Genomic DNA, 24261 nt, shown 5'->3' on the forward strand with positions numbered 1-24261 from the left:
GCTGTGGTGGTGGGTAATACAGTGGGATGAGAACTGGGGAAGATCTGTTCCTGCTGGGCCCTGAACCAAGGAGATGCATGCTCTGACTGATTCAATTACTACCTGTCTCAGAAAGGCTTTGAGGCTTTTTCTTAGGATCAACACCAGAGAGTAAACCCAGATTCATAATCTTGCAGAACTAGAGCGAAAGCAGCGTCTGATGGTGTCAGGCAGTGTCCCGTTGCTGCAGGGGAGGGACTGGGAGCGCTGCCCGGGGGCAGGCAGGGGTTGCCGGGGGGCAGGTGTCAGCTCATCTCAGCCCGGTGCCGTGCCCACACCACATCACGATGACGCTGCCGGGGCTCTGACACACTTTGCTCGCTGCTGCGGCCACCGAGCCACGCGAGGGTGCTCGCTCCAGCCCTGCGTGCAGCGCAGACGAAAAGGCAAATTGATGTTCTCCTGTCGGGGTGCATTAGCGGGATTCCTGAGAAGCATTCCAACAATGCTTCTTCTCTCACAGAACAGCCTTGCCTTGTGCTTCCCGGTCCTCTTTCTGCCATAAGAGAGAGGTCTTGGCTTGCAGGATCCTGCCACAGCCCTCGAGAGATTCTGGCTCAGAGCAGAGTGCCTTCCATTTCCCTGTTTATCCATTCCCGCCGGGTTTATGAAGCACCTCAGCACCCGTGCCACGGCTAGAGGGTGTCAGAGGGGCTCTCTGCAGGGCTCTCCCCACTTTGGACAGAGTGATTCCTCATCACACTCTGTTGTACAGATTTGTCCCTGAATTGCTCTACTCCCTTTCTGGTTTCACCTTCCAACTGACACTCACTTTAACTGGGCAGATCCTCCTGTGACAGACTTCTGTGTCAGCACTCTGGGGTTCCTCATTCCTGCCTGCTCTCATCTTGACCTTCCGCTCCAGCAGGATGTTCACACACAGCTGTTTGTTTGGGGCTGAGGCACTGAGCTGGAGCTATCCCCTTTGCAAACCCCTAATTGACAGCCCCTGGCCAGTGTCCCACTGAACCAGGACCCCCTCACACAGCAGGTGAGAGGAGAAGTATCAAAGTAAAACCCCATGTGGGAGTTGTAGTCCTTGTGTTGGGTGGCTGTAAATCACTGCTGTATCCTCAGGGGTTGGAAGGAGATCTTCCACTGACACAGTCAGGAGCTCTCTGGGGTATAAAACAGTTCTGGGGACTGCCATGATGGGGAGAAAGTGGCCTCAGTCTGTTCTGGGGGTCCCAGCCCCTGCACTGCACTGGGCAGCTGCTCATCCTGCCCAGGACCCAAACCTGGGAAATAGGGAAATGACACCTCACATCTGATGGTGATGTGATAGTAATGACACAGCATGGATGTGGCTTGAAAAATTCCCCAGCAACTCAACCAAAGTGGCTCTTTGAAGAAGAGCTTCTGTCTGCTTTCAGGTAACTGAACTGCCTTCAAAATTCTCATGCAACAAATACCTTTGTGTAGGCACCTTCCCTGTACACATTCCATCCAGAGTCTTTACCTCCAAGCCACTTCTCCCAGTCCTCCTCTCACTCTAAGGGAAGGGTGGGAAGGATGCACTGTGATTTTCCAGGCAGTGGCAGGGATGAATCCCCAAGGAAGAATGAGGTGGCTGGAGTGGGAAGTGTCTCAGCACAAAGCAGATTTGCCATCTCCAGCCCCTTTTTGAATTTAGATCTTGGTGTTACTTGCAGCGTTTTGGCTCACAACCAGTCAGCTGGGAAGGAAGGAGTTACTTAATGACCCAAAGGGAAACCCAGAGCTTCCTCTTGCCATGGCAAGGCATTTAGAGGGAAGGGGATTCTGGAGGTTTGTGCTTTCTGCTCTTTCCAAGGGGCATATTGGAAGAAAGCCAGGGAAGCAGCTTTGCTTTGTGTGTTTGGGGTTTTGAAACTTTTAGTGGAAGCATTTAATTCTGGGGAAAAACAGCATTGTCACTCAAAATCCCACAGCTGTGCCAAAAAAGGTGGTTTGGGGAGGAAAAGAAGACTCTTTTGCTTGAGAAAGCAAACAAAAGCAGCCCAGCTCAAGCTGGCAGCCCACTCCAGAGCCAGAGGTTAGTGGTACAGGGGGTTGGATGGCTGTCCATCATCACAGCCATCATCCCAATCCATAAGAACTGGGAGAGCAGCCCAGCATCCCTGTGCTGAGCTCCCACAGGAGCCGTGACCAGGGGATCCTGCAGCTCTTGGAGGCATCCAGCAGCACCAGGGCACGGGGCTGCCCACCCGACCCAAACACCTCCGAGCCCTAGGGACGCCCTCCTGCCCCCCTGGCTCCCACCCTGCTGGGGCCGTGCCACCCCTCACGGCCGTCCTGTGCTGGGAGGTGCTCGGCTCCGGGTACTTCTGCCCCTGGAAAGCCTCGGCCCCTCCTGGCAGCCCCTGCACTGCAGAGGGAAGGGTTTGGGGTGCACAGAGCCTGTGTCTGTTGAGCTGCAGCTGCCAACGGAATTTTGCAATAAAGGCTGGGTATCCTGCAGAGCCGTGTCTGCTTGTCTGTCTGCCTGTCTGCTTCTTCCTTCGGCTGCCAGCACTGCCTGGGATGTCTGTGGCAGCCAATGCTGATGCACATACCTGTGCATACCATGTGTGGGGACATGCTGCATTGTGGCTGAGGGAGGGGACATGGGGTCACAGGGGCTGTGCAGGCTCCCCCATGGCCCAGCTGAGCTTCCTCACGGGGAGAGGAGCCCTCAGCCCCAGGAGCCTCAGCTCTGCCACCTCTCCCTGCTCCACCAAATGCCCATCTCCAACTTAGCAATAGCCAGGCAAGGGTGTCCTTCCACAACTCTGCCCCCACTCAGCAGCTGCAGGGACTGGGGACACAGGGGGAGGCCTGGAGGGACCTGATCAGAGCATGGGGCTCCTGAGCCACAGAGGGGCTCTTCAGGCAAGAGAAGTGGGTGCTCCTGTCCAGCTGCACTGTAATAAGGGGCTGGGGTTACCCATTTAATTCCCCTGTCCTTTGACAGGGTGGCCGTGCAGGAGCACTGGCCAGCCTGGAGGATTGTCTGGGCTTCAGATGGTCCCTTTGCTGTGTTAAGCTACCTCTCCCTCTGGGTGCCCTGCCTGCCCAGAGGGGCTGGGCAGTGTGGCAGTGAGAGGCAGGCTGTGTCCCGGCATTGGGGGCCGGGCCAGGCTGGAGGAAGAAAGCAGAGACTCTGCGGGAGGGCACAGGGGACAGTGCCCAGCAAGTAATCTCAGGGACCTGGAGAAGCTGAAACTCTAGGAAACAAGAAACGCCATGATCCTGCTGGATTTCCAGCAGCAACGGAGGTGGTAGCAGAGGCAAAAGAGGAAGCAAAGCCCCAGAAACAAAATGAAGAGGAGCAGCAGGGCTGCCTCGACGCATCCATGTGGCTCCTGCTGGTGCTGGCCTCGGCACTGCTGCCAGGCAGGGCTGAGTGCAGCGCCGGGGCTGGAGCTCCACGCTGGAGCCACCAGAAGAAGCGGCAGGTGTCCGGGCAGCGACAGCGCTCCCGCGAGTCCGTGGGTCCTTACAGGCTCCGGGGCAGTGACAGGCCCCGGCACCGTGCAGGGATTCCTGAGGGAAACCCTGCCGGTCACCTGCACGTACCAGCCTGGCCGGGAGACGTTGCCGAAATTCTGGTGCAAAGCGAGTACACGTACTGAGTCATCTGTGCCACTTACATCGTCAGCACCGTGAAATTGCAGCCCCTGGTGAGGCAGGGCCGGTTCTCCATCCTGAACAGCTGCGTGCTCCGGGCATTCCCGGTGACTGGGGAGCGTCTGGCCAAGAAAGATGCGGGCACGCTCCGCTGTGGGATTCGAAAGGGATTTTTCCCCTTACATGAGAGCGCTGATGTGGAGGTTATCATAACCCCCGGTCGGTCCTTGCACGTTTTCCTCATAGTAACAGTGACCCCTGCGTTGGGGGCCCGGGACCACACTGCGGGAGGATGTTTCACCCTGAGCGTGACAGGAAGACGGGGCCCGTCTGGCACCGCTGCATCCATCCTTCTTCCGCAGCTGCAATCCCGACGCTCTCGCCGGACGCTCCGCAGGGGACCCGCGGCACTTTCCGCTACTTCCCTGTGCTCGCCGGGCTGCAGCTGCTGGCTCTGCTGGCCATGAGCGCGGCCGTGCTCTGGGTCAGCGTGCGGGGCCGTTAAGCCCCCGCCGGGACTCCAAGGTCCCGCCCGGCGCCGCTCGACCCCCGGACTGGCAGGGGCCGTGGCACCGGGAGCCTGCCGGGCCCTTCCTGCTTCTCCCGCCGGCTTCAATAAAGGCTTCCTGACCTCGCTCATTATCCCCGCTTCGTATCCCCGGCGGTCCCCAATGCCCAGCAGTCTCGGGTTCCCCTTCTCCACTCCAACGGGGTGTTCGCGTAGCTGGGGCGGCCCCAGGGGCGGGCCGAGCTCCGCCGAGAGCAGCCGGGAGCGGCCGCACGCTGAGCCCCGGTGTCCCGCAGCGGCCATGCAGCTCCTGCCTCTGCTCGCCTGGGCTCTGCTGCCAGGTAAGGCTGCGCCGGAGCCCCAGACTGCTGGGGCGGCCCCGTCGGGCTGGAGGTGCCGCTGCGGCGGCTGCACTCCCGCGGCTCCGTGTGTCTCCACAGGCTGCGCGGCAGTGACGGGGCCGGGCACTGTCAGGGGATTCCTGGGGGATTCCCTGTCGGTCACCTGCACGTACCACCCGGACTGGGAGAAGTTCCCGAAATTCTGGTGCATACCTAGTAGAAAGTTCATTTTTACCTGTGATAAGGACATCGTCATCACCTCGGAGTCGCAGCCCGAGGTGCGGCAGGGCCGTTTCTCCATCCGGGACGACCGCACGCACCGGGCATTCACGGTGACAGTGGATGGTCTGTCCGAGGAGGACGCGGGCACCTTCCGCTGTGGGGTGCGAACGAGAGCATTTTTGTCTGATAGGAGTGCTGATGTGGACGTGATCGTGCTCTCAGGTCAGTACTTGAGGGCTCCAGGGCCCCCTGATGCAGCATCGATGTGTCCTCCTTCTGCTGCTTGGAGCAGGGGCTGCAGTGTAGGGAGCTTGGAGCTGATGGGTGCCCATGCACGTGGGACAGCCCCAGGGTGTGACACCAGAATGCAGTAGGTGCCACAACCACTCATTTTGTCTTCTTTGTTCTACCCAGTGCCCCTTCTTTGCCCCCCTCCAGTTTAGCCATCTCCCATTATTGTGGTGTACTGTGCTCTCTGTGCCTGCTTTTCTTCTTTATTAGCTCTTGCTGGCGTTTTCTGTGCCCTCCTTGCCTTCCTGTATAACACTGGTGTTCCTCATTGCACTGCGCTGCTCCATTTCCCACTTGGGACAGACAGCACCTCTGGGCACCAGGTCCTGGGCTTCAGAAACATCCCTCTCCATTGCCAGGGATCAGCCTGCAGAGCAGGACAATATATATGTGCTGTTGCTATGCTCATACTAAACTGGGCATTGGGTGCCCAGAGCCCTTTCTGCAGGGTGAATCTGGTTTGTGCATGTTCTGGGGGGGGACTGAGACTGTGAAAAGCCTTGTGGGCAGAGGAGGGGTCTTACAGCACTCTGACCTCAAGATGTGTCCTTTGGATGTGGCATAGGGGACCCAGCTTCTCCTCCTGTGACAGCACGTATGTCGCTTCTGACTCACTGCAAAACCCAGAGCACTTTTCTCCATAGAGATCAACCATGCCTCTCCTCTTTTTGTTACAGCTCCTTCCACCCACCCGTCATCGACCTACGTGACCACCACGTCCTCTGGTCTCAATCTCTCTGGAACAGGCCACACACAGACAATTTCCCAGGGGGAAATTTTGCAATCAACATCAAATCCCTCCACCCCTCAACTGTGAGTAGCAGCTCTGCCTACAGCAGCCACTTTCCTCCATGAGTTCTCTAGTGCTGCTGGAACCTTGCAACCATCAGACTCTTCACACCTCCCTTAAGGATCCAGACCTCCTGTTTTTGCCTTTAGAGACCACTCCACATGGAAAAATTCTTCTCTCTGGGGGTAGTGAAGTCCTGGCACAGGTTGCCCAGAGATGTTGTGGATGCCCCATCCCTGTAAGTGTTCAAGGCCAGGCTGGATGGGGCTCAGAGCAACCTGGCCTAGTGGAAGGTGTCCCTTCCTGTAGCAGAGGGTTGGAACTGGATAATCTTAAAGGCCCCTTCTGACCCAAATCATTCCCTAATTCTATGATGGTAATTCCAGTGCCTGTAGTCACCTGGGAGAAGTGGTTTCTGCCTGCAATACCGACCCCATTTCCTTCCCCAAAACTCAGTGAGACTGTGGGAAGCCAAGTGCTGCCCAGTGTCCTGTTCTTTGTAGTTACACACAGCCTGGTAGACAAAGTTGAAAAAGCATGAAACCAGAGTGTTTCCCCCTTCTCTCCTGCCTGTGGGAGGTGATGCCATCAGCAGACAAAGCTGAGACTCCCCATCAGCACACTCAAGGTTGTGCTAGCTCACCAACTTTTCCTGCTTGCCCATTACAAACAAGGTTAACACAGAGTGAAGTTAAACCAGAGCAAATGCAGGAATCTGTCCTTAAATCATTGAAGGCACAGTGGCTCTCAGACCCAAGCATCCTTTTGCTTCTGCACTTTTTGGTTTGTTCTGCTCCTTGCCCAGCTGACAGCCTGATCCCATGCCTGCTGTGATGGGCAAGCCCTGCCACTCTACTGCCACAGCTACTTCCAATGTCACCCACAGCTGCTTCCTGCAACCCTGCTCCATGCTGGTTCATCCTGAGAAGCATGACAACATGAATTGTCTTCTTCATTCTTTTTTTCTTGCAGCTTGGACGTGGTTGAGCACATCCTCACTCCAGCCACCATTGTGGTCCTTTTTTTGCTTGCAGTGGCTGCTGGTGTTCTAGTAATACTCTCTAGGAAGAAGAAGGGTGAGTGAAATTGTCAGTGCCACACACATCCTGTTTCTGTAACAGAGCCTGCTCTGCTTCCCTTCCTTTTCTCCCTGTTTCTTTTTCCTATCCCGTTCCCTTCCTGATCCATCCAGTTCCTCAGTCCATCATTGAGACCTCCTCCAAGGAGGTCTCGTTCCTTCAAGGGAGCAGTGGGTCCATCCCATGTGTATCGTCCCCTGGGAGCAGGGAATGACAGCCCTTGGGGTGGGTGCTGCTGGGCACAGAATCTGCTTGAGTTTGTCTGGGCACCATCACTTGCATGGGCCAGGCTTACACTAGGCTTGATGCAAAGTTTAAGGTCAGTGTGAAGGATGGGGAGGGACAGGAGAGGATATTTCCAGCTGGCATGTGGTGTCTGGCTTTATTTGAAAAACTGCTCCAGTTTGTATGGCTCATGGCGTGTCAAGTTCCTGTCCTGCTTTATAGCAAGATTTGCAGTGGCAGTGCAGTTTCTCAATATGTTTCTTTTCCTCTGTTTTCACTCATGTCCAGCCACATCCATGCTTCATCCAGCCTGTTCCGGAGCAGCCATAGAGATGGACAGGACTTGCAGCATGTCACATACAGTAAGGAAAACCTCATGAGTTCTTGGGATTCTGTGCTCCAAGTTCACATGAAGAGGGGAAACATTGCACCCCCAGCTGCCAGAGCTGCTGCTTTCAGCCAGGTTCATGGCACTGTAGGCTGGGAGGGATCCTTTGGGCTCTGCTTGCCAACAGAAAGACACAACCAGGGACTTTCTGTGGCTATCACAGAGTATTCCTGGGAAAGGAATTTAGGATTGATCTGAGAGGTTTCTCTCCAAGCCTCTCCAAGCATGGGAGCTACTTCTCTGGGTGAAACAGCCTTGGGAACCTGCAGCAAATCACACCTGAAGTGCTGCAGGGTAGCTGCTCCTTGCTTACTGTTTGAAAAGTATTTTCTGATTTTTTGCTGCCAGCTCTTGAGGAGGGGCTGGTGTCACAAGAATTCCCCTGGGGAATGTTGAGCCTGCCCTTGCTTCAATTTTTATTTCCACCCAGTGCCCCTGCAGCCATCTCAGCACCCATCAGGACAGGCAGCAGGGTGGGAGATATTCCCACCCTTGTGGATGCAGGCAGGGAGTGGCAGCAGGGTAAGAGCTCATCCTTCTCTACCAGGGAACAGAAGCCTTGAACTATGCGGACATTGACCATGGCCCGGGCACGGCTGAGAGCCAGTACAGCAGTGCTGAGGCTTTCCACCGCCTGGAAACACTCCCAGTGGAGTACATCGAGGTCAGACAGAGGGCTCAGGTAGGAGAATGCCAAGCACTGCCAAGCTGGAGGCGGCAGGAGGAAAGCTGGAGTGGGTGGGTGAGGTGACAGAATGAGCAGCAGGATGGGCTGTGTGGGGAAGGAGAGGATTGCAAAGGGAAATGCCAAACCTGGGTCAAAGTGACCCTGGCTAATGTGGGTTCCCTCTCTGGTCACTGTCGCCGCTCCTGGGTGCTTAAAACATCACAGAGAGGTTCCAGCAGACAGTGTTTGCCTGGAGCAGCCCTATGAAGGATGTTTTTGTTTATCTCCCTCCTTTCCCAGCATTTGGAAGAGGAAAGAGAGGCGTTATATGCCAGAGTGCAGAAGCCCATGCTGCAGCAGGAGCAGATCTATGCCAACATGCCGTCAGCTCCACGTCCCAGCGAAGAGCTCTACAGCACGGTGTGGGGTAGATGAGCCCCATGGGCTGCTCCTGCTGCTGGCAGCACCAATGAGACTTGCACAGAGGACATGGGGTTGATGTTCTGCTCAGGCAGGAGCCAGCTCGATAGGAGAGCTGTTGCTCTCTGAGACTTGGATGTTTCTTTGAGGCAACATCAGAGAGGATGAGGTTGTGTGGAGGCACGGAGAGGGTTGAAGATAAAGTCTTGCCTTTGCAAATGCAATTTGGAGTCCTCATCCATACAGCAGTGGTGCTGGGAATAAAGCTCTCCCCCTTGTAGTAGGGTAGTCCAGGTCAGAGACCCACCAGGCAGGGTGTGGGAGAGGTGGGCAGGGGAGGTGAGGCTGGGCAGGTGGGTGAGCTGGCTCCCTTTGCTCATCACTCATCCCACTTGCTCCTTTGGCTGCGTTGCTCATGTGGGCTGAGGCTCCCAAACCCACTGTTCACCTCAGACTGACATTTTTTCATGCTAATGCCAGCTGGCAGCTTCTGGGAACCAGGACAGTGGGAAATGTTATATCCAAGAGCATTTGCATGGGGTGCTCATGTGGAGGGTGAGGTATATCAGGATCTTGGTGCAGAAATGGCATCTCCCCTAATGCCTGGTACCACACGCCACAGGGTAGTTTGCTCTTGCTCCTTCTCTCCCACCACTCCCAAGGACTCCCAGCCTAGGAGCACACAGATGGGCTGTAACCATCACCTTGCTCTTCTCTGCTTTGCTGATAACTTTTTTTCTGGCACCCACTAAATACTTTCTGTGTGAACTGTTGCTGCTTTATCAGTGACACAAATAATCTGACAGCATCGGCCGTGGTGTGTGACTGTGTTTGTACAGCAGGTTCCCACCTGCTAAAGGGTTTGTTGCAGAGTGTCCCCCTGAAAGCAGGTCCAGGCCCTTGCTGGTGCCCAGCAGTGTGAGAACTCAGATCTTTAAGCACAAGGACTCTTGGACCTCCAGCACAAACCCACAGCCCCACCATCAGCTGCTGCAGCATCACTCCTTCCTGGAACAGTCCATGTAGTCTTGCCCCTGGCATGCTGGTGCCCTCCCCCATGAGTGTTCACTCTTTTCCAGCCCAGTGCCAGGCAATTTATCAATCCACTCCCACAAAAAACAGGCCATAGGGATGGGTCTCCTTTTGTGATGGGCTGGGAGCAGAAAACCTGAGCTCTTACGTGGTTCCAATGCAAGTGGTTTTGCACAAAGAGGTGAATTCACCCTTGCCATGAGAATTTGGGCACTGTAGCTTTTTGCAACCCGTCTGGTTTCAGGGCAGGGATGCTGATTTATATCACAACCAGGAGGAGGCTGAAGTGGAAGCTTCTCACTCTCTATAAATACCTGAAAGGAGGTAGTAGTCAAGTGCTGGTTGGTCTCTTCACTCAGGTTACAAGCAACTGGACAAGGGGAAACAGGGTGCCACAAGGGGAAACAGCTCTATAAGTTGTGCCAGTGGAGGTTTAGATTGGATATTAGTGAAAATTTCTTCCAGGGCTGCAAAGGAAGTGGTAGAGTCACAATCCCTGGAGGGATCTAAAAGACATGTATATGTAGCATATGGGGACATGGTTTAGTGGTGGCCTTGGTGGTGCTGGGTAAATGGATGGTCTTGATGTTCTTAGGGGTCTTTTGCAGCCTAAAGAATTCTAGGTAGGGAGCCTTTTCCTGCTGGTGTGGAGATGCTGATGCAATCTTGTTGCTCTCAGCTCTTGAGGCATGGTCTAAATTGCTGCTATCAAAGGGGAGGTCCTCCTAGAGCTCAGCAGGCTGCTCAGAACCCTTCTGCAGCCTGGGGAGGCCCCTGTTATCTAAAGCTCTTCCTCTTAAAACCCTCAGAGGCATTGAGGCTGCAGTGTTCCCTTGGCTTTATCAACAGAATCTGCTCACAAAGCTCACAGGAGGTCATGGAACGCCCAGGAGCTGCTATCGCCACCCAGCCACTGCTTCCTATTTCTTGTGTTGAAATACTTCCCCCACCCCCCATGAGCTTTCACAGGAAAAAGGCTGAGAGAGCTGGGGTTGTTCAGCCTGGAGAAGAGAAGGCTCCAAGGAGACCTCAGAGCCCCTAAAGGCCCCTCAAGTGCCTAAAGGGGGTCCGAGGGAGCTGGAGGGTGACTTAGAACAAGGGCCCAGAGTGACAGGACAAGGGGAATGGTTTCACAGTGCCAGAAGGCAGGGTTAGATGGAATATTGAGAAGGCATTGTTCCCTGGGAGGGTGGGGAGGCCCTGGCACAGGGTGCCCAGAAAAGCTGTGGCTGCCCCATCCCTGGAAGTGTCCAAGGCCAGGTTGGACAGGGCTTGGAGGAACCTGGGGTAGTGGAAGGCGTCCCTGCCATGGCAGGGGGGTTGACACCAGTGGCACAGGTACACACAGCAGTGCACAGGTGGCCACACACAACCATATGTGCACCCCAGTGCACACTCACATCACTCACAGTCCCACACACATTCACTCATATTCGCTCACACTCATTCACACTCACATTGCCTCCCATTCATTCACACTCACACATTCACTTACATGCTCACACTCAAATTCATTCACACACCCACACATTCATTTGCACACTCACATTCACACATTCATTTGCACACCCACAGACATTCATTCACTTCTTTAACACACTCACATTCACCCTCATTCACTCACACATTAATTCGCTCACACTCGCATTCATTCACTCTCACATTTACTCACATTAATTAGCTCACACACATTCATTCACTCACATTTACTCACATTAATTAGCTCACACACATTCATTCACTCACATTTACTCACATTAATTAGCTCACACATTCATTTCCTCGCATTTACGCGCTCACAGTCTCTCACAGTCCCCGCCCCCGCCGTGTGCCCCGCCCACATCGCAACCCTAGCCCCGCCCCTCCATGCCCGCGCATGCGCAGCTGTCGCGGCGGCGCGGCGGGCCATGGTGGCCGGCGGGGCGATGGTGGCCGGCGGACGGGCGCGGAAGCTAGTGCGGCGCTATCGGCTGGCGGCCGCCACGGCTCTCGCCATCCTCCTGCTCCAGGGGCTCGTCCTCTGGAGCTCCGCCGGCCTCGATGAGGAGGGCCTGGCCGAGGTGTGCCGCGGGAGGGAGGGAGGAAGGGAGGGAGAGAGGGAGAGGGGCGGCCGGGGCCTGCCGGGGGGACGGTGGGGAGGGGGTGTGGGCCGTGCTGAAGGAGAGCGATAAAAGGGCTGTGGGGGGCCGTGAGGGTGCTGAGGACGACGCGGGAGACCGAGGAGGCCTGAGGGGCTCGAGGTGGGCCGAGGGCCTGGGGGGTCATGGGAGGGCGATGGGTGCTGGCAGGGGGCTTTCGTGGGGGAGCCCTTGGGAGGGACAGTGCCCTGAGGGTAGTGAGTGTCCCCTTGGCTCTGTGGGGTTGGCAGGGCCCAGACCCAGGATGGGCTTCCTGGGGTGGGGGGGTCCTGCAGCCTCCGGCTGCTGAAGGTGTTGGCGGTGGGGTGGGCAGCGGGAGGTTGCCTGGGGGCTCCTGGCTGCAGCGGTGCAGGGTCACAGCACCTGAAGAAGGGGAGCTTGTGGCCCAGGGGGTTTGTTTCGGGTCTGACATAGAGTGGGGAGTGTGGGGGGCTTGATGGGGATCTTGCACTTGGGGTTTGGGGAAACTGGGATCAGGGACCCCCTAATCAAAAAACATGGAGTTCAGAGAGCTGGCAGTTTTGTGTCAGCTCCTGTGTAGCTGTTCTGGTGAGAGGTATTCATTCCTGTGAAGTGAGAGAGTACAAGGACCTTTTGGAGTCACTGATGTCTTTATACCAGAACGCCCTGCTAAGGCCAAATGCATTACTTCTTTCTTGTGAGTGTGGGGAAACTGAGGCATGGTCTGCTGAAGGAGTTTGCCCTAGGTCAGGCACAGAGAAGGTATCAAAGAGGACCCAGGCTGATGAAACACATTGCTGCCACCTTCAAACAAAGCTCCCACCTGTGGGTTGTTAATTTGGATTTATTTGTTGGGAACTGCCCAGACTGTGTCCAGGTCTGCTATGTCTGTGTGGACCAGTGGCTGTGTGGACCTATTGCCTCCCTGATGTGGAGGGTGATCTCATGGTCTAGAAGGCTTTCCTTGAGAGCAAAGAGGTGAGAAGGGGAATGAGGCAGCCCCTTGCAGTGGGGAAGGTCTCTGGAGTGACACCACTCATTCAGGAGGTGAATTCCCAGCCTTAGGCCTCCTCCTGGGCCACAGGAAATGGCCATGAGCCCCCTCATGTCCTGCCATGTGCCCATCACCAACACAGCACCAGAGAATGAATGCGGCAAGGAGAGGATCATGATCTGGAGGCACTGGAAGCATGAGAGCAGACTGATCTGGCACCAGGGAGTGCCCAACTGCTCCTTTATCTGTTCTGTAACCTTGATCAAATTATTTCACCCATCCTGGCTTCTCCTTCCCTCTGTACCATCCTGCACTGTTTGTCTGCTGTTCTCTGCTCCTGCCCTTCACAGCCTCCTGGGTTGGCTCATTCTGCCTTGGTCCTTGCCTGGTTTCCCCATGTCTCATCCCAGAACTGAGCTGGGCAGCTGAACAGGTTTGGCCATGGGTCCCCTTTCCTGGAGAGGAGTTGGTTCACCACCAGCAGTCCTGGGAATTGACAAGCCTCTTTGGAAAAGACAAGAACCATCCTTAGCTTCACAGACAGCCTGGGAAAAGTCCATTTCACCTTTAATTCTTATAAAATGCAAAGCTCTTGGTTTCTGTGCCATCCTGCCATCTGATTTTGGCCAGACCTAGAGGAGACACCATTTCCCTAAGGGCGTTTCTGGTAAAGCCAGAGGAAGAGTCCCAGGAGAGTCTGACCTTGCAGGGAAAGGATTTGTGGAAGTTTGGGATTTTTTAATTGCCATAGTAAATAGCTCCTTCCCACTAATGGACAAAGCTCATCTCCACCATGAATAGGCTGTGACTGGCTGTGGAGAAAGAAAGAGACACTCAAGTCCTGGAAGTGCTGTGGAGCTGGCTGTGCTTCTTGGATCTATCAGTTCTCTTCCAAAGCCCTGTTTTGGGTCCTGCAAGGTGCCCTGTGTTTACCAAGCAGATTCTTTATGGAGTGCAGACCAGGAGTATTTGGATCTGTCTCCATCTGCCAAAGTCAGCACTGTGTTTACTCCTGGAAACCAAATTAATCTTGTTCCATCAGGATCAAACAACACAATCCCTATCCAGACTGATGGATGAGAGAGGAAATTCCCACTCCTGCTGTGATCAGCATGAGTGTCTCCCCACACAAGTGGGAACCTGAGAAACCAGAGCGATCCTGCCTCTGTCATTGTGATACCCACAGCTCCTGAATGAGCACACAAGCTTCCTGAAGCTCTTAGTCCGTGGTGGAGTTGGCACCAGTAAAACTCAAACCATGAAGTTTCCTTGTGGGTGGAGAAGAGAATCTGTCACTGCAATGTTTTAGCCACTTAGTCTCCTGTCTTTGTCTAGGCAGAAGGTGGCACCTCTCTGGGGCTTGTGTGTTGGTATCCTCTGTGTGCTGTGGCCGCAAGAGAAGCTTCCTATGAAATGTCTTTTCTTCTGGAGAAGAGGTTCCTTGATAGTTACTTTTCCTGCCAAAGAGTTTGTTTTTAGGGGACTTACTCCAGCCATGTTAACTTGGGATTATCCTGATGACTTTGGAGCATTTTGGTGCTGGTTTTGTCTGATGGATGCTGGTATGTGGCAGAAACCAGTTAGACAGCCAGAGAGGGAATCCTGCAGAAACCAGGTGCTGTTAGCTCTACTCCTCCCAGTGGCACAGTGGGACCCGTGCAAGGGGTGAGGTGCAGGTAGATGCATGACCCATGGCTCTGTTTCACTCTAGGGTAGCAGTGTCACATTGGGGGAGGCAGAACAGGACAAGTCTCTCCAGTAACAAGCAATAGGACAAGAGGAAATGGCCTCAAGTTATACCAGGGTGGTTTAGGTGGGATATTAGCAAAAACTTTGTCACCAAAAGGGCTGTGAAGCCCTTGAACAGGCTAGATGAGGAAGTGGTGGAGTCACAGACTCTGGAGGTATCTAAAAGATGGGTAGATGTGGCACTTGGGGACATGTTTTAGTGGTGGCTTTGACAGGGGTTTAACAGTTGGGTGATCTTGGCGAGTGTTTCTAACCTAAATGATTCTGTGATTCTAAATGAGCTCTGGCTGGTGCCTGGAGTCATCTGTGTGTCAGAGCGAGGCGATGGGGAGCCTCACTGACTGTCCCACACAGGTCTTAAATACAGCAGAACAATGTGGCTGGAGCCATTCCCTGCCAGGCTGGGGTGGAGGGATCACTCTGCTGTGTTGCAATAATTGAAAACCCTTGAGTTCCTTGGCTGGCAGCTCTGGAAGGGCTGGCAGTGCTTCTAACAACTTCCCTACTGGGAAAGGCAGCCAGGCATTCTCCTGAGCTGGGAACAGGGCTCCTTCCAGGCGGATGAGCAGGACTGTAACCATGGGTGGGTGTTGAATAGGGGGTGTCCCCACAGTCAGGTGTGTTGGGGAGTGCAAGATGTGAGTGGGATCAGCAAGTCTCTTCCTGCAGGAACATGGAAGATACTCTCTCCTCACTTGTGGCTTTCCGGCTGCCCTCTCCTGTGATGCTCTGTGAGGAAAACAGGTTTCTGGCTCTGGGGCAGATGGTCCTGCATGGTGACTAATGAAGGTTTCACTGCCTGTCTTGGGCTGCCTGTGACGCCTGTCGGGGTGGAGGCAGGCTTGGCTGATCCCTGCTGAACCAACCCTTTGGGATTTAAGCAGTACTTTGGCCATGACTGTGCCAGCACAGCATGGGTAGTCTGGGGACTCTGAAATGGGCAGATCACACCAAATGCTTTCCAGCCTTTTCACTCTGTGCTTTCTCCTGGCTGTGACCTTCCCAGCAGCTACACCCTCAGGGGAGTCTTGTGCCAGGGGCTAGTTCAGTCCTGCTGTCCTTGTGAGGCATGTGTCCATCCTGTGAGATGCCGCTGCTCAGGAGTAACCCTGGTTGTTCCTTACAGCTCCTCGTGGTGCCTGGCACAACTGCTGGGCAGTCAGAGTTTGGGGGTGCTGTGAAACAGCCCTGGGAGGTTGTGCTGGAGCAGGCAGCTGCCTGCCTGTCATCCGGGCATGCCTTCAGTGGGCTGGAGCACATGGCCCTGACACCACGGGTACACTCACTGGGAAAATTCTTTCCCACAAGAGCAGCATCCAAACTTCCCAGCTCCCTGCTCTCCCCAGGGCTGACTGTCTCTGCTGTCCAGCCAGCCTGGCAGAGGTAACGAAGCATAATTAAGTGCTCCCTTTACACATCTGCTTGGGTCCAGTGGAGGGTTTGTGAGTGGATTTCTAGGGAAGGTGATGATGGCAGTGCCTGCCCCAGCCCAGCATGGGGAGCCAGGGTCCAGGGAGGGGTGCATGGGCAGGGCCTTGGTCTATTCCTGTCCAGTGCTTTCAGCCCAGAGAGCACAGCTGTGGCTGCCTGGGACTCTTCCTGTGCTGGGCTTGGGTTCGCAGCATGGTCATAGCAGAGAAGAGTTGGTCCAATAATCTCACAATGAAATAACCATCACCAGCAAGTACAGCCCCGTGCTCATCTCCAGCATCAAGGATGTCCCTGCAGGTGGGCAGACGTCAGAGGGTGGCTGGTGCAGACACAACCCACTTTGTCCATTTAGTCTGCAGCCCAACCACAGAGAGTGAGACTGTCTGGCTATCCTCATGATGGGGGCATAGGCAGGGGGCTGCTGTCGGATCTTAGTCTGGGATTTTGGGTGATGAAGGGGCTATGTAATGTCCTGTGCTGCACAGTGGTTGCTCCTGGAGCACCTGTCATGCTGCAGCATTGAGCGCTGTGGGGACTGGGAATGGATGCTCTGAGGAGCATGCTGACAGATCTAGGGAGAAGCAGGCCCGAGTTAATGCTGTCTGTCCTCTCTTCTGCATCCACATGAACCTGAAACAGGAGCGGCAGAAAAAAGCTGGGTTTCCCGAGAGCAGCGATGGCTCCAAGGACTCGGACAGCTCTGCTGGGCACCGGAGCAGCGCCAGCCGCAAGCATGGCCGATGGCGGGGCCGGCTGGACAGCCCCGGGGCCATGGTGTCCAAGGTGGTGAGAGCCATCACGGCCAGGCACAAACCAGGATGGAGGCTGCCGGCCATGCTGGATTCCTCCAGCCACAGGAACCTGACAGAGCTGCGTGGGGAGGCCCAGCTGGCCATCTTCCAGCAGGGTGACACAGGCAGCGTGGAGGGGGCTCCCCAGCCCACTGAGAACAGTTTCACCCCCAAGTGTGAAATCACGGGCAAAGATGCCCTGTCAGCGCTGGCCCGGGCCAGCAGCAAACAGTGCCAACAGGAGATTGCCAACGTGGTGTGTCTGCACCGGGCTGGCAGCCTCATGCCCCAGTCTGTGCCTCGCCACTGCCAGCTCTCAGGTGAGTCCTGCTGGGGTGCTCCTGGTCACCCTGGGCATTGGGAATATCGCAGGGAGGCTGGTAGGCCACCTTCCTTATGTCACCAAACTGTCCCACCTGGCAAACAGCAGCCTCAGTCTGCCACTGATTCCCAGATTACCTCTGCCTCTGTCAAAATCCAGTCAAAGTTGTGGCAGCCTTCTTAAGTTGGGCTGTTTATCCCATTCTGGAGTTCTGCAGGGGTCATAGCCAGGCCCAGCTGCATTTTCTGCTTTGAGGCACCAGGGGAGGACACCCCCTTTCCCACAATCCCCCATCAGTGTAACCCAAGGGGCTGCATGTGCCGCCATGCCTTGGCACTGCAGCCATTTTGGGGTTTACCTGAGGCTGAGTGCTTCCCTGCTGTCCCCTGCCTTGCTCAGGAGCTCCAGGTTGTAGATACCAAGGATGGGAGTGGCTGACACCCCTCTCCCTCCCCATGTAGGCAAGGTCAGCCCTGTGATCCAGTGGGACGAAGGCCGGCTGCAGCAGGGTCCTCCCAGCAAACCTGTGCGCATTGCCTACATGCTGGTGGTGCATGGCAGGGCCATCCGCCAGCTGAAGCGGCTCATCAAGGCCGTATACCACCAGCAGCACTTCTTCTACATCCACGTTGACAAGGTGTGTGGCAGGGGTGAGGGGGAGTGGGTGCTAAAAGTACTCCATCGGTCCCTGGAAGAGGGAGCAGAGCTGAAACGGGTGGTGGTGATTGAGGAAAGTGGTTGGATATGGTTAGTCCTCGCTGCTGTGGAGCTGTGCCTCTCTGCTGCTACTTCTGCAACCCCAGGGAAGCAGGATCTATCCCCCCTGCCCTGTTTGATGTTTCTCTCCTTGTGGAGGCTGCTACAAGGGCTGACTCCGGGTGGCAAGGAAAACAGGGCCCTTGGAGGATGTGCTCCTTGCTGAGGGTGAGCCATGTTCCCTGGCAGCGCTCCAACTACCTCCATCGCGAGGCTGTGGAGCTGGCCCGGCACTACCCCAACATCCGTGTGACACCCTGGCGCATGGTGACCATTTGGGGAGGTGCCAGTTTGCTGAAGATGTACCTGCGTAGCATGAAGGACCTGCTGGAACTGTCTGAGTGGCCCTGGGACTTCTTCATCAATCTGAGTGCCACTGATTACCCCACAAGGTGAGTGCCTTACTGGGGCAGGGGAGGGGGCTGGAGGTGCTGGGGCTGTGTGATGCTGCAGAAGCCTTGGGAGGGGCAGGGAGGAGCAGGGAGCTGAGGGAGATGGGTTTGGGAATTGCACCCATGTGCTGGTGATGATGCTCTGGGGCCAGGCTGGACCTCTCTATGCAGAGGAGCCCAGCAAGTACCTCTGAAGCTGTTTTTTCCTGTGGTCTGGGTATTGCAGGAGAATATGCATGTGAAGCATGGGACAGCAGGGGCTGTGTCTGTGTCTTTGGGTTTCTTGTGTCTCTTGTGTCTCTTTTGTTTCTAATGGCTCTTGCAGAATGAGTGTTTACTGGGCTGCTTCACCCCAGGAGCATTAATGATTCCTGATTTCCACCTCAGGACCAATGATGAACTGGTGATGTTCCTGTCCAAATACCGAGATAAGAACTTCCTGAAGTCACATGGCCGAGACAACGCCAGGTAATCTCAGCTAGAGGCTGAGCTGAACTGGAGGAACAAAAAAGAAGGGATTTCAGAAAAGAACTGAAACAGCTGTGGAAGGGAGGGGATGTTCTGCATCTGTACTTAGCAAGGTGGTTGACACTCCTAACTCCTCATCCCCATGCCCAGGTTTATCAAGAAGCAGGGCCTGGACCGCTTGTTCCATGAGTGTGACTCCCACATGTGGCGGCTGGGCGAACGCCACATCCCCGAGGGCATCGTGGTGGACGGGGGCTCTGACTGGTTCTCGCTGACACGCAGCTTTGTGGAATATGTGGTCTATGCTGAGGACCAGCTGGTGTCCCAGCTGCGCCAGTTCTACACCTACACACTCCTGCCAGCTGAGGTGGGTGCTGGCTGTGGGCCACAGGACAGATTTTCTTCCCACTGTGCTTAACACATATCTTTCCCACTTCATCCCTTCTCTGAGTACCTGCAAAGGGTGTTGCTGGTTCTGTTCAGGCAGTTTTGTGCCTCCCCTTTTCCAGACTTAGGTATGAAAGAGGGAAGAGAGGAGCAGATAGGTCAGGGGTCATGCTTACATACAAGCCAGCTTTAGGTCCAGTCACCCTCTGGGCCAGATGAGGACTGATGCAAGCCTGGTCCCTTAAGTGTTGCCCTCTACTGGGAATGGGGAAGCTTCTGTTCAGTAGCAGTTGAGGTCTGCCCTTCTCCTCTGTATGTGGGGATCTCCATTAACCACCTATCCTCCATCCCACTGGGTGTGCTGCCCCTTTTCTGCCTTGCACAGTCCTTCTTCCACACGGTCCTGGAGAACAGCCACGCCTGTGAGACGCTGGTCGATAACAACCTCCGAGTGACCAACTGGAACCGGAAGCTGGGCTGTAAGTGCCAATATAAACACATAGTCGACTGGTGCGGGTGCTCCCCAAATGACTTCAAACCCCAGGACTTCCTTCGGCTACAGGTGAAAAAGATCCTCCTTTCTCTTCCTGCTCTTTCCCCTCCTCCCTGTCGTCTTCTCTCTGGGCTGTCCTGCAGGCACCCCAGGCTGCAGTGCCAGCTGCTGTGCGTGTCCCCACAAGAGACTGGAGCATGATCAGGTTCCCCAGTGGGGCTCAGTGTAGATGTGTCTGTAAAGAGGCAGTAGGAATATCCTGACTGTCCTGCCCTGCAGCCAGGGTTCTGCTTGCAGCATTGTTCCTATTCCTAGACTTTCTCTCCTGTTTTCCTGCTCTTTCCCTGCAAATGTATCACTTGAGGGAAATACCTTTTTAGTACAACCCATTCAAAGTGCTGTTTCTTTGGCAGGTCAAAATGCCTTGTGATGAAACGTCTCTCCATGCTCTCAGTGCGTGGGGATGTGGCCTGAACACAGGCTTGGGGGAGATAGAGCCAGCCCTGAAAAGAGCAGTTGTGGCAGGATTTTCCAGCAGTTCTAGGCTTGCAGAGCCCAAGACACTGTTCCTGCAGGCTGTGCCACTTGGCCAGAGCTAATGCAGGGCTCAGCAGTGGCTCTGGTGGGTGGGGGCTCGTCAGAGTAAAGATTGCAGCAAAGGAGCTGGATGACACATGGCTAGTTCTGGGCACAGAAAGGGGGAGGTGGTGGGAGAGATGGGGACCCATCTGCATTCCCAGTAACTGTTGGTGTTCTCCCACTGATCCTGTCATAGAGGATCCCACATTCAGGCTGGCTGTGCTGTGCTGCTCCTTAGCCTGTGCCTTCAAAGTGGGTAGGATGGATCCTGCTGGAGTGGGAGGGCAGACTGGGTGCCCCCAACATTGTTAGAAATGCCTGTGCTCTTCCAGCAACTCTCCAGACCCACCTTCTTTGCCCGCAAGTTTGAGTCAACGGTGAATCAGGAGGTGCTGGAGATCCTGGACACTCACCTCTATGGCAGCTACCCCGCCAACACCCCGGCCCTCAAGGCCTACTGGGAAAATGTCTATGACCGTGTTGATGGGCTCAGCGGTCTCACCGATGTCACCCTCACCTTCTATACAGCCTTCTCCAGGCTGGGGCTCCACAAAGCCTCATCCACACCAGCAGCCAAGGCTGACAAACTCTGCAGGTGGGGTATTTTCTGTGGTCTCAACCCAGGCTCCAAATGGAGGCCTTTATCTTGTGCTGGAAGTATGCTTATGCTCAGATATGCAACCTCTCTGTTTATCTCTCCAGATTTGAGCCTCGAGGCTTCCCCTCCAGTGTACACTTATATTTCTATGACGACCGTTTCCAGGGTTACCTGGTGATGCAGGAAGTACAAAATTTGGCAACTGGTCAGACAGAATCCTTGGAGGTGTGGATGATGCCCCAAGGAGCTCTGAAGCTGTCCAGTCATGGAGGGCAGGCAAACCGCTTGCAAAACCTAGAGGTAAATGTGGCACTTTGCTCCCTGGCTTTCCCACACTGTGCTGCCATTCCTCCTCTGCCCCACTTGCTTGCCATGGGGACAGAAGGGACACAGAGCTGACACTGTGTCTGAAAATAAACCTTTATCTGGAAGTTTGGTTTATTTGTGAGGAGCTGATCGTTGGTGAAGGCCTTCAGGGGATCTTTCAGAGGCAGGTGAGATCCAGTGCATGCAGCTGCAGGAGGCCTTGCACAGCTGAATTAGTTCTGGTGTGTAATCCATGGAGTGTCCTTTGCTTTGGATGCTAAAGTTTATGTGTTCTCTGTATCGGGGAGGTGAAACACAGAACCTCAGCTGAGTGTCTCCTTGCCCAGTGTCCCACTGCTTTTGCTTCCTTTCCCTCCAGGTGGGCACAGAGTGGGACCCCAAGGAAAGACTCTTCCGCAATTTTGGAGGCTTGATGGGGCCTTTTGATGAACCGGTGGCTATGCAGAAGTGGTCACGGGGCCCCAACCTGACGGCCACGGTGGTGTGGATTGACCCCACCTCTGTCATTGCTGCCTCCTACGACATCACGGTGGATGCTGAGGCAGAGTTCACCCAGTACAAGCCCCCCCTCAACCACCCCCTGCGCCCTGGCATCTGGACCATCCGCCTCCTCCAGTTCTGGGAGCCTCTGGGGGAGAACCAGTTCCTGGTGGTGCCTCAGACCTTCAATCGCAAGCAGCCTCTCAGGAAAGGTGAGGATGCTCTGGAGTTTGGGGCTGGATGGGAGGGTGTCCCTGTGGGCAGTCCAAATGCAACCCCCCTGTGTTGGCCCCTAGGCTGCAGCTGATGACCAGGCTGGAGCCAATCTTCCACTGGTGCCCCTTGCCCATGTGAATCCTTAGACTGAGCTATCCTCTTGGCGGCTGTAGAGAGCCCATTGGCCCTTTTCAGTCAGATCCTTCCTGCACCAGCATCCTTTTCCTTGTGCTGGATGGGAGCTGGGGTTGCAAAGGAATGGGGTGCTGTACCCCAACTTGAGTTGGGGGTAGGACCTGCAGGGTGCCAGAATGTTGCTGCACTGCTCATCCCCTCTCTTTTTTCTCCCTTTCCTTCCCAGACGACAGCAACTGGCTGCATGGTGGCCCCCCCCACAATGAGTACATGGACCAGAACTTCCAGGGCCTGGGCGGGATCCTCAACCTGCCGCGCTCCAAGGTGGTAGAGGAGGATGCAGTGCAGAAGGCACGGCTGACGGGCAAGGAGCTGGAGGACTGGGTGGATGCTGCCATCGGCGCCTTCTGGTCCGCAGCTAATGTCTGTGTCAGCAGCCCCTCTGCCTGCACTTCCCTGGAGACCTGCAGCAAAACCTCCTGGAGCTCCCTCTCCCCAGACCCCAAATCAGAACTGGGGCCTGTCAAACCTGACGGGCGGCTGAGGTAGCAGGAGCAGCCAGAGGGGGCAGCCTTGGGAGCAGGGAGCATCCTCCGTTTCTGATTTGGGGGCTCTCTCTGGACCACATCACCCTGTGCCATTTGCACTGTAGTCACTCAAGGAAGAGAAAATGGGAACCTCCAGACAGGGGAAAACCTTCTCCTGTGGAGTATTTTGGGAGGAGGGAGAGGCATGAGGTGGGTCTTACCCATCTCTGCAGGAATGAGCCCTTGCTGGCCAGGGAGAGTGTGCTGGAGTGCCCATCCCTGTGGGGGCATGGCAGGCACCTGGGAAAAGCTGTGTGTTTGTTACTCCACGCCTTGGAGCATCAGGAAAGGGTGATGTGGGAGGGAGGGATTGCTGGTGAGTGGGCACGCTCTTGACCAGCTCAGCATCCTGCCCAGCTGCAGACTAGAACTTGGCAGGATGGGCCCTTGTTGCTGGCTGCTGCCCTGGTGGGCTGATGAGGGATTAGGGATAGGGAGAAGCAGAATGAGTCAAAACCTGCCGTGTGCACAGAGCTGCTGCTGGCTTAGGGTTTACATCTCATCCTTTCCACCACAGCCCTTTAGTTTGTATTTTTATAAATATATATATAGAAATATATGATGCAAAGTGCAATAGAGACGAGACCCCGCATTGGTCGGGAAGTCCCTGTGTCTCCATTTCCCCTCAGACTGTAACATACCTTGTTCCCTTGGGTGTCCTGGTGCTACAGGATAGGGTTCTGGGTCGTTTACATCCTTTTTTATTATTATTATTGTTATTGTTTTGCTGTTTGCCCATTTCCTGCTGAGGGCTGCTGGGGACCTGTAACCTGTTGGCCTTGAGGCAGGGCTGCCCCCAGATTGTGGGGCAGCTGCCCAACTGTGCCAAATGTCTGGAACCCTGGTGTGTTGTGCAGCAGTGAGCAGGGAGTGCTCAGTGTGTGGTTCAGGTCTGACAAGCTGTGCTGTAGACCCTGCCACTTCTGTATCCACTTCAGCAAAAGGACGCCCTGATCCCCTGCCAAAATATCATCCACAGGGCCGATGTCCTGCTGCGGATGAGCCGTGCCTGGAGGGCTGCCCTGTGCCACAGCTCCTTGACCCGACTTTTTCTCTTCTCCCATGTTGGCAGAAGCTTTCGGGACCCACTGTGCTTCCCTGGGCAAAAAGCAAAGCAGCGAGATGAGGTCCGGCCAGCCCCATCCTCCCTCTGCTGTTTCTGCTTCCCACTGCTCCAGAAGGAATAGGCGCCACCTCCTCTTGGGAAGGGTTGCAGTGAAGCATCCCCCTTCCCTGCAGTGCCTGCAGGATGTCCTTGGGGTTTGCCTCTAATGTTCTTCTCTCCAAGACTGATGCTGCCCGGAGAAGTCTGGGTTTGGTTTCATCCTGGGAAGACACTTCACAGCTGGGGACAATTTGGAGCCCATCTGGTCCAACCCTCTGTTCAAAGCAGGGTCCAGGAGCTGGTGGGGTTTTGCTGTCTCCATGGATCCTAACTTTTCTCCCCTGCCATCCTAACTTTTCTCCAATGTCCCAGCTCTCTCTGCCCAGCAGGTCTGACACTCCCAGTCTCCAAATCTGAGGATGTGGGTGTTGCAAGGTGTGTACTGTAAAATGGAGGGGACTGAGACCTCTGTGTGTGAGGGCAAGTACCTGCTGGCACTCAGCCCCTCTGTCCTGTACCCACTTCTGCCTGGGGCGCTTTGGGGCAGTGGAGGAATGTGGGGGGAGGAAGGCCACACACTGGAGGATGCCAAAACTGTGTGTCAGAACCATTATGTAAAGTTGTCTTAAATATGCAACATTACCACAAATAACATCTCTATCTCTACAGTTTGGTGTGTCGGTTTTTGTGGTGGTATGGAATGGGTGGGGGAAGTTTGGTCGTACCCGGCGAGAGTGTAAATCCCTCCTGGGCACCAGGACA

At 55.2% G+C, this 24261-nt stretch overlaps 3 protein-coding genes across 3 annotated transcripts; all 3 read left to right on the top strand.

Moving 5' to 3' along the window:
• Positions 1-3353: 3353 nt before the first annotated feature.
• LOC132336838 (CMRF35-like molecule 9) lies at positions 3354-4238 on the top strand. Its single transcript, XM_059864734.1, is given in 4 exon segments — positions 3354-3393; positions 3503-3608; positions 3659-3960; positions 3963-4238. Coding segments are annotated over 4 exon segments (618 nt in total). The 3' UTR covers positions 4133-4238.
• A 45-nt stretch (positions 4239-4283) lies between these two features.
• On the top strand, positions 4284-8782 carry LOC132336759 (CMRF35-like molecule 8). Its single transcript, XM_059864578.1, has 7 exons — positions 4284-4476; positions 4576-4920; positions 5667-5802; positions 6752-6855; positions 7372-7445; positions 8019-8153; positions 8439-8782. The coding sequence occupies exons 1-7, from the start codon at positions 4299-4301 to the stop codon at positions 8571-8573; spliced, it is 1107 nt and encodes a 368-aa protein (XP_059720561.1). The 5' UTR covers positions 4284-4298; the 3' UTR covers positions 8574-8782.
• Positions 8783-11474: 2692 nt separating this feature from the next.
• Positions 11475-24167, top strand: XYLT2 (xylosyltransferase 2). Its single transcript, XM_059864213.1, has 11 exons — positions 11475-11650; positions 16503-16974; positions 17438-17613; positions 17922-18124; positions 18512-18592; positions 18743-18959; positions 19365-19541; positions 20384-20646; positions 20754-20949; positions 21335-21668; positions 22034-24167. The coding sequence occupies exons 1-11, from the start codon at positions 11498-11500 to the stop codon at positions 22354-22356; spliced, it is 2595 nt and encodes an 864-aa protein (XP_059720196.1). The 5' UTR covers positions 11475-11497; the 3' UTR covers positions 22357-24167.
• The last annotated feature ends 94 nt before the right edge of the window (positions 24168-24261 follow it).

The sequence above is a fragment of the Haemorhous mexicanus genome, chromosome 20, assembly GCF_027477595.1.
Source record: "Haemorhous mexicanus isolate bHaeMex1 chromosome 20, bHaeMex1.pri, whole genome shotgun sequence".
NCBI lineage: Eukaryota > Metazoa > Chordata > Aves > Passeriformes > Fringillidae > Haemorhous > Haemorhous mexicanus.

Excerpts from the sequence above, each read along its gene's own strand:
- LOC132336759 (XM_059864578.1), top strand. The coding sequence starts at position 4,299 with ATGCCCAGCAGTCTCGGGTTCCCCTTCTCCACTCCAACGGGGTGTTCG. Across the intron at positions 6,856-7,371 it reads ACTCTCTAGGAAGAAGAAGG|CCACATCCATGCTTCATCCA; the intron begins GTGAGTGAAATT and ends ACTCATGTCCAG. Across the intron at positions 8,154-8,438 it reads AGGTCAGACAGAGGGCTCAG|CATTTGGAAGAGGAAAGAGA; the intron begins GTAGGAGAATGC and ends CTCCTTTCCCAG.
- XYLT2 (XM_059864213.1), top strand. The coding sequence starts at position 11,498 with ATGGTGGCCGGCGGGGCGATGGTGGCCGGCGGACGGGCGCGGAAGCTA. Across the intron at positions 16,975-17,437 it reads TCGCCACTGCCAGCTCTCAG|GCAAGGTCAGCCCTGTGATC; the intron begins GTGAGTCCTGCT and ends CTCCCCATGTAG. Across the intron at positions 18,593-18,742 it reads CATGGCCGAGACAACGCCAG|GTTTATCAAGAAGCAGGGCC; the intron begins GTAATCTCAGCT and ends CCCCATGCCCAG.